The sequence below is a fragment of the Vidua macroura genome, chromosome 12 (assembly GCF_024509145.1).
Source record: "Vidua macroura isolate BioBank_ID:100142 chromosome 12, ASM2450914v1, whole genome shotgun sequence".
Lineage (NCBI taxonomy): Eukaryota > Metazoa > Chordata > Aves > Passeriformes > Viduidae > Vidua > Vidua macroura.
Window position 1 is genome coordinate 18,512,936 of NC_071582.1, and position 10,710 is coordinate 18,523,645.

The 10,710-nt window shown below is 42.4% G+C and overlaps 1 protein-coding gene across 1 annotated transcript in view; it reads right to left on the bottom strand.

The window, feature by feature from the left end:
* Positions 1 to 9,435, bottom strand: part of LOC128813315 (protein FAM169B-like) — a 41,012-nt gene extending 31,577 nt beyond the window's left edge. Inside the window, exon 1 of the mRNA XM_053988328.1 lies at positions 9,145 to 9,435. Coding sequence (XP_053844303.1) covers positions 9,145 to 9,178 — 34 coding nt within the window. The 5' untranslated portion in view covers positions 9,179 to 9,435. The remainder of the gene's footprint in view (positions 1 to 9,144) is intronic.
* Between the last annotated feature and the right edge of the window lie 1,275 nt (positions 9,436 to 10,710).

Below are 10,710 nucleotides of genomic sequence, written 5' to 3' on the forward strand. Positions count from 1 at the left end.
TGACAGACAGGTACCAGCCTTTGTCTTCTGCAGGGCACCTAATTCCAGGGCAAAGGACATGGAAGCTTTGCAATTCCACAGGGAAAAATTATCTAGAGACAAATAAATGAGAAACCCAACCAGCACATTTCCATTTCAGGCGTGCAGAAGAGATTTTAAAGCAAAACCTAGCAGCGCATCTGCTTCTCTCTTTTGTTTCCATGGAGCAGTCTGGGCCACATTCTCAAGCGAGGATGTGCAAGTACATCTCCTCTCACTCTGGTGATCTGTCATCAATTTGCACTAAAAATCTGATTTTTTGAAGTGAAAAGCTACAGCTAAAACCAGCTATAAATATCAGCAGGCACTGCCCATACAACTCAGTCATCTTTAGGAGATCCTACCCTCCAAAACCTCAGCCTAAAACATTGTCCAGTCCAGCTCTGCCAAAAAGGAATAAACCAAGGCCCCTGCTTCAATCTAGACTCCTAAACCCAGCTTTTTCTACTCCCATTGCTATTCCACCCCTTGTCTCCTCCAGACGAGAGAACTGAATTTCATGGGAGTTTCATCAAGTGGACAAATATCCTCCTTGAAAGGTAAAAGTCAGACAAATTTTACTTCACTTAGTAACCAAAAAGATCAGTATGTGGGAATCCAGATATATCTCATCAGCACACCTGATGTTCCGCATCAGGTAAATAAATGCAATCACAAAATGGGAGACAATATTCTACCCTAAAGTAGAATTAGTTTTTATGAATTAGAGACAGACCACCATGACTACAGATTCAGCAAGATTTCATTATACCAGTTAAAGTAAGCAGGAAATATTTTTTTCAGGCAAAAGAATTTATTGTCAGTACAACAGAAAACACATGGTGCATACAAGTCATATGTGAAATTCCAGAAGTGAAACAACAGACTGTTGTAATGTCCAGAGGTAAAGGACATCCTTCCATCTAATCAGAGACTCTGAAGCTTCCTTGCAAAGTTATTCTTGACCATGAAGACAATATACAATTTACTAAACAAGAGATATTTCCTAGAACCAGGAATGGTTTGGGTGGAAAGACTGTAAAGATCATCTCATTCCAACCCCCTGCCATGGGCAGGGACACTTTCCACTAAGCCCTGTCCAACCTGGCCTTGGACACTTCCAGGGATTGGGGGTATTTGCTTTCATTCTTAAGAATCTTTTACTCCTGCATTCACTTGTAGGTAATTAATATTGTTCCTTTAAGCCAACAAAGCTGGTGATGCAGATTTTTTCCAGACTAGACACACCACTGGCTTGATTAAGATGCACTGAGGTATTGCTGGTCCTTCCAGGAAAGTCAGACTTGTTGAAATGCCCATTTCAGAGTAAGGGCATTTAGGATGCAGCCAGATTGTAAAGCAAAATACATCAACCTCACCGTAGATGAAGCATGAAAAGTGTTATGTCTGAAGTGAATTAATCATTTATCCTACAACTACTTTTTCATGTTCTACAAACACAGAGAAGGATACTACATGCATCCATTAAGAGCTGTATGTTTACAGAAGAGCCATCAGTCACCACAGGACTTGTATCTGGATTTTGTACATTTGCACAAATTTGTGCATAATTTTACATGTAAAAATATGAAAAATACCTCAGTCAGATTTCTGGTGGTGTAGGCACAAGAGAGATAAAAACTTAACATTTCTAATTTTCAAGTTTCATTACTTTTTAATTCAGTTTTGCCATTTCTAATGCTTGCAATAGCAGCACTGGCTTTGTTTATTGGCTTTATTGTCATGCCAATATATTTCACAATAACAAAGAAAGAAAAAAAAAAGGGAAAAAAACCAAAAAAATACAACTTCAGCAGGTTTTAAGTGTTTCTGATGATATTCTGAGGGGTTTTGTCCAAGAAGTATTTTCCTTTTTTTTCTTTTTATTTCAAAAACCACATTGCAATATGAAACAAACATGTACCAAAACAAAATGACAGTGTACCATGTCAATATTTAGGAGGGAGTGTTGTAATTAAACCATGCAACTAAGACTAGAAGTCCTAAGATTTATTCTTAACACAGGTGTGTTTTCGTGGCCCCTAACAAATCACTGCACCTTCTGACTGGTTCCTTATCAGTTAAGTGTATGTCTTATCTACCACTTCAAAAGGGTGTGAGGTTTTCCTTATCAGTGCCTCTGAAACCACTACGTAAAAAGACCAAGAAGTCACATAACATAAATTGTTCTCAGTTCTCCATGGACTGCCACTGCCATACTACAGAAGCACACCCAGGACAGTGTCCAGGATTGAATAACTACTTTTTTTTGCCCTTCTGAACCACACACACGTGACTGAAGTGCTGTCTCTCACCCTCTCACGGGAGCAGGAGCTCTGTGATGAACAGCAGGGCTTCACATCAACTCTTCTCCATCCCTTCCCATGAGCCTGAACAGCTCCAGGCATGTGGTTATCGTTAGACAACCATATTTGTTTAACCTTTCAGAGGAAGGAAGAGGTCTTTGGCACGCTCCCGGGAGTGCACACAGAACCTGACTCTCACATCCTGAATTTAACTGAGCAAATACATGCCAAAAACCCAAATTCTGGTGGAAGTGAAACTGCAGTATCATAACAGCATGTGGTGGCAGCTGAGCCAGCGGGCGAACGCCGTGCTGTGCTATCTGTCCAGCACAGCAAGGCAGCTCTGCACCACGTGCTGCACATCATCCATAAAAACAATGTCCTGCCCACTGCTCTGCTTTCCCCCTTTCTAATAGAACAAGAACTCTTGGAATAGTCAGGATGCAGGTTTCAAGGCTGTATGTTTCAATCCCAAAATTCCATTCACGTATCACTTACTATTCTGTCACAACTCAAACGGCCGGGAGGGCTTCAGGAGACAAACTAAATAAAAGTTTGTCTGTAAACAATCTTCAACTGTGGAATCAATAACATAAAGCAGAGGGGAAAAAATAATCCTAATCCCACTCCCAATCAAGAAACTTGTTTGATTAAATAGATGAGTTTAGCTATATATGTTATTACTACAAATTTTGCCACTCAAATGGAGGGCAAACCAAATCCCAGGCATTGCAAACACAGGCTGCAATCCCACTAGCCATGCCATTCCCACAAACCCATTTTTACTACTGATTTCAGAAAAGAGAAGAAAAAAGCTTTAGGTATACAGGTATTTTTAGCTGAACATAGACGAGAAAAAGGAAAACACCTTCAATTTTCACACTCTTCCATGAGCTCTGAAGGCCTTCTGAACCTTCTATTACCAGGTCTATAAAACATGTGCTTTTCATTTCCCAAAACTTAAGGTAATCCACTATTTTTGAAATGGAAAAAAATAGACAAGGAAATTAAATAATTGATTTAATTATTTAGCTTTTTAAATAAAAATACTTAGCTGAAACCACATTAATTAAAATGTTTTGAAGGCTAGAAAAGCAAGTGCATATTGAGGAGAATCACATAACAGTGAGTTCATACTGAAGGGATATTTCCTCCACTCTAACCTGCACTAGTCCCACAATGAAAGTTCCAGCAAATAAGTTCCAACTATATCTGTTTATTCTCAGATGGCTCTTTAGCAGTGTTACACTCACAAATATAAAGCCACATCCAACTCATAGTACAAATAAACTAAAATACATCTGTGTAAACAGGCTACCCCTGTCCTATTATACACACAATGCACATCTGGACTGGCATGTTTAGCACAAAGTTTTAACCCAATGTAATTGAAAAAAGCTGAGGTATTACAGCCCAGAAACAGACTTTACAAATAAAAACTGCAGCATACTGTTAAACCATGGAAGTGCTACCAGCTATAGCTATGCCATATCAGAATTCATATTTCTGCACATTTAACTTTGTTTTTCACAGAGCTTAGATGTAAAAAAGAAAGAGGCAGCTTACAGAATAATTCAGGGGAAAATGCTGGAGAAAAGGGAGATTCAGGACTGTCATTAATTCAGGCTTTGAGGTTCACGTTCACATCAGATTTTCCAAGGAAATTCTAATGATTCAGTGTGATTGCTGCTAATATCTCTGAACTTGTGAACATCAGCATCAAGTTCTTAATAAATACTGGTTTTCATACAATCAAGAAATGGGCAGAAGCGTTCCTGGAAAAGTCTAACTTTGACTACTGAGGGCAGAGGTACGGATTTTGGAATTATAAAATGATTCAGGTGGGAAGGGACCTTAAAGATCATCAATTCCCTGCCATGGGCAGGGACACCTTCCACTATCCCAGGCTGCTCCAAGCCTGGTCCAAACTGGCCTGGAACATTTCCAGGGATGGGCAGTCACAGCTTCTCTGGCATCAAACTTGTCTTTTCTTGCACATGGAAGCAAATACACAAATGGCAAGAATTTGTCAACTTAATTATTTGCCTATGCCCTAAACAAAATAAAATACACAAGCTCTCCAGAACAACTGGAAAGAGGCTGATTTGAAAGGAAAATGGCAGGAAAGGTTCTTTGGACAGCAGTAGATCTTTTATGAAGCACAAGTGTGAGTGCAGATAGTGGCAATTCAATCCTCTACAAAGATGGAAGGTAGAAAGGAGGATGTGTTGCTTCAAAATCATCCTGTAACTCGAGGGAAAGGAGGACAACAATGACTCCCATTGTGATGAACACAGAATGGTGAAATGGCAGGAAATGACAACAGAGTTTGACAAATGGTCTAGCATGAGATGAATTCATCCCACGGGGAGAAGCCAGACAGACTGACAGGACACTTTCCGAAAATGGCTGTGTTTGAATAATTAAAAGTTATTACTGAAACACACATGGTTACAACCCGGCACCAGGGCTAGGATTTAAGTATCACATCAAATACATTTCCCCATTACTACCATCATCCAAAGGAAGTGTGAGAAACCTAAAGTCATGCCACACACAGCCCTTAACATCACCTCATACAAACCACAGCAGAATGTGGCACACCAGGAGTACCTGAAAGCCCTGCTTTGCTATCAGAAAGGATAATATTCCCCAAGCAAACAAAGAAGTGATGAAAATATGAGACAACTGTCTGGATTTTCAGAGATAACAGCTTCAAATACCACTCAATTTGAGCTGCAAATGCTTTACGAGTGACACGCCTACTGCTCCCACCAGCAGAGAGCATAAGTCTGCCTAAGAAAGCCTAGCAGCCTTTCTCCAAATTACTTGCAAGGACCAATTTGCACAGCCAGAATAATTTCAAAATAAAGCAATTAATTTGAGGGGGGGCAGGGGTGAAGGGGGGGAAAAAAGGAAAGAAACAAAAACCAAAATCCCTTCCCCCACTAATTTCCACTTTGCTAAATTTATTACATGGCTGCAAATTAATACATCACCTGCACCAGCTATCACAAGGCTGTCTCAGAACTTGCTTTAATAAACAGCTGCCAGTAGTGAAGGAAATATGTAAACATAGCTCTTGTTTCTCTGTGCCATTGTGTCAGCTATTCTACATGTCTTTGAAGGTGCTCCAAAATCAGCATGGCTCTGCTTTTCCCTTTTTCTCCTTTTAGGAGGAGGAAAAAGCAGAGAAGGAAAGACAGGCTGGCAACAGAGGGCTAACTCTGTGCTTGCTGTGCTCTTGATAGTGAGGCTCAGTGTGTTCAAATTCAGTTTACACAGGCTCTTCTGTAAGGACAAAAGAAACCACTGCTGGTGGTTAAAAATGCAAAAGGTTTTGATTGCAATTGCTTGACAATCAGCCAAAGATATGACTAGGGGGAAAAACACAGCAAGGCAGCTATGACCAGAATGGAAGAAACAAGGAAAAACACATGGCTTGACTTCAGAGCAGAAAATTGACTTAGGCTTTGAATAAACGACAGCATACCTCCAATCCTGCCTTATCCACAGTCTGCCTGGAATGGGAACATGTAGGCTAAAAGCAGAGCCTATTAAAAGGCATAATGTTTCTAAACGGCATCTGTTACGTCCTAATAAGCATTACTTAAAGGACACAGGCCTTAAAATTGCTACCAAACGTGCACCTCTATGAAACTGCTGCAAGGCAATCGTTACTGCAACGTCACATGATACCACTGGAATCTGAATAATAGAAAATGTTTTTATTTAGTTTGGCTTGAAATCATTATGCAGGAAAAATATGGAGGCACTTTCTGAGATTCTGAAACTGTGCAACTTCACAGGAATGAAACACCAGCAAGAATTACATCAGCAGAGCCATTTGCCATCTGTTGTCAGTAATACTATAAAGCCCAGCCACCAGACAGCAGTTTCAAAGGTTACAAACACAACGTTTTTAAGCATCCACAGACCTCTGGGTAACTGAGCAGGACAGTTTCCTTCAGAGATATGTGCAACCTGAGGGTCTGCCAATCGTTCTGCAAAGACAACATGCCAGAGCTGGGAATTGCCAGGCGAGACGTTTGGAAGTCTCTCAGTATGCAACCTTTACACAATGTGGCAAATACATACCAGCCTCATCACGTAGGTTCCTATAACACACTCGCAGCCATAATGCCTGCACACCTCCCACTTGCAAATTGAAACCGGCCAGACTTTCTCCTGTGCTGTTTGTTTTCCCAAACTTTCCCTCAAGGGAAGGAGTGTGTTCACTGAAACACTGCTTATAGAAAGGGTGTCTGGTTTGTTTGCTGGGTTTGGGCTGTAATTTTCCTTTGAGGGAAGTATTTAGGATTTTGTTTCCTGATTTCTTTTCTTTCTAGACCGTAAGTACATATTTATGTTAAAGACAGCAAGGTTGTCAACAACTTGCATTAGCTGTGGCAATGTTATGGCAGCCCTTACCTCTTAAGTACACACAGTCTGAGTAAAATTCTACCTGTTCCATACATGAGATTTTAGTACGAGACTGTAGGAGTCTGGTTGTTAATCAGTCTCATCTTAGAGCTCTGAGAAGCTTTTTTACATGCAGAGGCCACATTCCTGACAGTGCCTATATACTACCTGAATTTTGTGTTTCCACCTTCCAGGCTGCTGACCTCCTTCCTATAAACTGATTAGCACGGATTTCATGGAGGGCAGGGAGATTTCCATCTTCCTAGAGAGACAGATGGAAATTTAAGGCTTCATTAATGCAATTGCCAAACTAGATATACAGGTTTCTCATCCACTAACTATTTCTCAGGCTCCAGAGCTGCATACACGTGGCTGCTCACTGCTTCTGTTAGGTGGTTAATACATACAAACCTGACTTTCAAGGTGTTCTATAATCAAAATGAATTTGCAAGAAGGCTGAATTTAAAACAAGTACCTCAAGTTCTAGGTCAACAGCTGGCCTGCTTCTCAACAGCAAGGTTTGCCTGGGACCTGTAAAGGGGCTTAGAGAAACCTGGAAGTGTAAACAATTTTTCCCTGTGAAAAACAGTTACAGGAACAGCCATCAAGACCGAGTTGTAGCATCTCAATTACAGCACAACATGAACTGAAAAGCAATATTTGCACATGAGCTATGTGCTCTTAAAGTGTACTGCACACTCAACTTGCTTATTGACAACTGCTCCATAATTATTTTAAACACAGATCTATGCAATTACAGAACTACACCAAAACTCAGACAACACCTAAAAGCAACATCAGCTGTCCTAAAAGAGGAAGGGGGTGGAAGAACAACTACTCTAAATATTCCATCTGAGGGTGATGCAAAAGGGAAAAATCTAGACATTAATCAAACTGCCCAATATTATAATGCTTCCTTGGGCATGGAAACCCAAGTTCTATTCATCTAGAGATATTTTATTCAAGAAAATCAGTAGAACTGAGAGTCTTTCCTCATTCCTCCCAAAAAATACCATTATTACAAATGTTTGACTTCCATAAGTGGTTGATGGGAGGGGAAAAATAGAGCAATCTGACTGCAGTGCATTTAGCCATGAGCAGCTAGAGGAACTAATGAACAACATCATTATTTTACTGAAGGGGATGAAGTAGGTGCTTTAGATAAATGGCAGCGACTTAAAATGTGTTTCAGAAGATAAATTCACTTTCTCTCCATTTACCTGCTAGCGTGACAAATTAAGAAAGAAGAGTATAAAAACAGAGCAGGAGGGAAAGCAGTGCAAAAGCTAACTGAGGTGATGCAACAGGCCCTTATCCAAACAAGTGTGTGAACAGAGATTGTTGGAAGTCCTCCTAGCCAAACACAAACCCAGAACACTGCACATGCCAGACTCCTCTGGAAATCCGTGGTGGTGCATGTGCAAAAGATCCACCTATGCTAAAATCACGTCCCTTACCAAGCACTGGGAGCTTGGCCGTTTGGGAACTGACACGATGTCTGTTAATTTCAAAGCACTGTAACTCCACCACGTTCTGAAGGGCTGAGTTCTGCTGGGCAGAGCAGTTCTTCACCCACTGCCAGAAGCACCAGCAAATCAACTCCTACTGAAAGGAGATGAGGGGAGAGTGGCTTTTTCACAAGGAAGTTCATCCTCTATGTCCACGTGCTTCTTGTTCTAGTCACCTCGTCAATAGCAAACAAAAGCTTTAATGAGTACGTTTTAAAGGAAGGGTACTATATAGTATATGTATAGAGCAATATGTTTGTATGCTATACTTTGTACACTACTCTACAGTATACAAGGCCTTTTACATCTCAACACCAAAACAGTCCAACTATTTTTGTGTGGTCAAGAACCAATGTGTTTATGGCTCCTTTGTCCCTGTTAAACCCTGCTGCTTTTGTTTAAACCTGGGTTTTGCTCAGTTTGGGTAAACAACTGCCAATGGTGCCTTTGAAAATGGATATTTTTATGCAGTGTTCCCAATGCTCCTTAATGGTTGAGTACTTGGGATCTACTGAAGTCTTGACTGATCCATCTGTGCTGAGACCCCAAACACACACTGCAAACAGGAGGTCGGGGATCATCCTCTCCCCAGCATCACCTGCCGAACCACAGCGGGCAGGACCCTCTCTGGGCAGGCCTGGACTAGCCGAACACCTGGAAAAGTCACCTGGACGCGGGGAAATGGGAAAATAAACCGAGCTCTGGGTGACCCTGCGCGCAGGGCTCGGGCTGTCCGCCTCCCCCAGGCGTGCCGGGAGCGCGCCCATGAGGGACCCGGCCCCATCGGGGTACGGCCGCAGGCGACCGGGCAGAGGTTCCCTGGAAAGCCCCGAGTGTTTCGTGGCGTTTCAGCCGCCCGTGGCCACCCCGAGCCGCCTCCTCCCTCTTACCCGCGGCGGCTCTTCCTCCTCCTTCGGCCGCCATCACTTCCTGCGGGGCGGCGCGGGCAGCCCTGAGGGCGGGCCGGGCCGGGATGGGGCTGAGGGGGCAGAGGGCGGCGGAAGGCGGCGAGCAGCGGGGGCCGTGCCCGGAGAGGCGAGGGCAGGCTGGCGAGGCCGGCTGCGGGCTCGGGGAATGCCCACGGGCTCCGGGAATGCCCACAGGCTCCGGGAATGCCCTCAGCCCCCGCCATCCAGGCACGGCCTGGGGAGAGGGCCGGCCCACGCTGCATCGGAACTCACGAAACTCCGACAAAATTCTCAGATTATTTCTTTAAAAGGCACAGAATGAGAAACCACAAACCTAGCGCCAGTTTGTGTTAACGCGGGTGGCATGAGGAAGAAGGCTTACGAGGGGAAAATAAGTATAAAAGTAACATTTTTATAGCATTCTGCAGTGACCACTGTTAATCTGAAAGAAGCTTTTGGAAAACCTAGGTAGCTGCCTGCCGTTCATTACCACAAACCATAAAACTGAGGTACAGGGGCTAAAACCAATACACAGTTGTCAAAATTAAAAGTAGAATTCAGGATGTGACTCAGGGCAGCGTTAATACCCCCATAGTAGGGTCACTCCATTATATTTAAAATAACAGATACAGGTATCAAAGTCATAGAGGTCTAAGATACATGGAAATAACAGTACGTTTGCAAAGAAATAAACTCACGTTTGCACTTTGAGCTCCCAGGTATGCTGCTGTGACCTGGAGACCCAACTCAACAGGGACTCCATTGCCTGTCAGCACAGCAAACAAAAAAAAACCCTTAGCATTGCTCCTCCTTTCAAATGCTTTAAAACACACAGTAAATTTGTAATTTTTCTTTTTTTTTCCTGTACAGGACAAAGTTTCAGCCCATACACTGATGCTCCAAAGAGCAGATGTCACATCACCTTAGAGATCCTCAGTGGATTTCAGCACATGCTCGTGATCCCTTGAAGCTTTGTACATTCCAGCTCTCCCCATGTCACCCACAGCCCAGAGCTTTAGCCCTGGGCTAAACTTGGTCCAAGGTCTCGTTTGCTACAGCAGGAAAAGACAGGAAGCTAAAACCACACAAGTGCTGTTGGTGGGATGACAATGGTTAGCTGGTAAAAGATTCAAGAGAAAAGATACAAAAGAAGGAAAAAAACCCAAAATGATCAACCAGAAAACATGATGATAACTCTAATGGTGAGAATCAGCCCATCCCAATAAGTATCAGAGACTTTCTCCAGCCTATTAGAAACTTCCTGGCCAGCTAAAACTCATCCATTTTCTTATCAGCAGAGGTAAGCATGTTACTGTTCAGCCCAGCAATCTGTTAGTTGTAGCTATTTTACATATTAGCTGATAAACAGTTAATTAAATTGTGTGTATCCTGCTAGTAGAGTCTCTCTGTGCTGGTAAATGACACCTGAAAAAAGCAACCTTTTGATCATGGATTGCATGTGCCCTGCTAAGTCCTTTTTCCCCATTATAAACAAAAAATTAAATTAAAAAACCTGTCCATACACAGCTATTAGTTTTGATAATACTT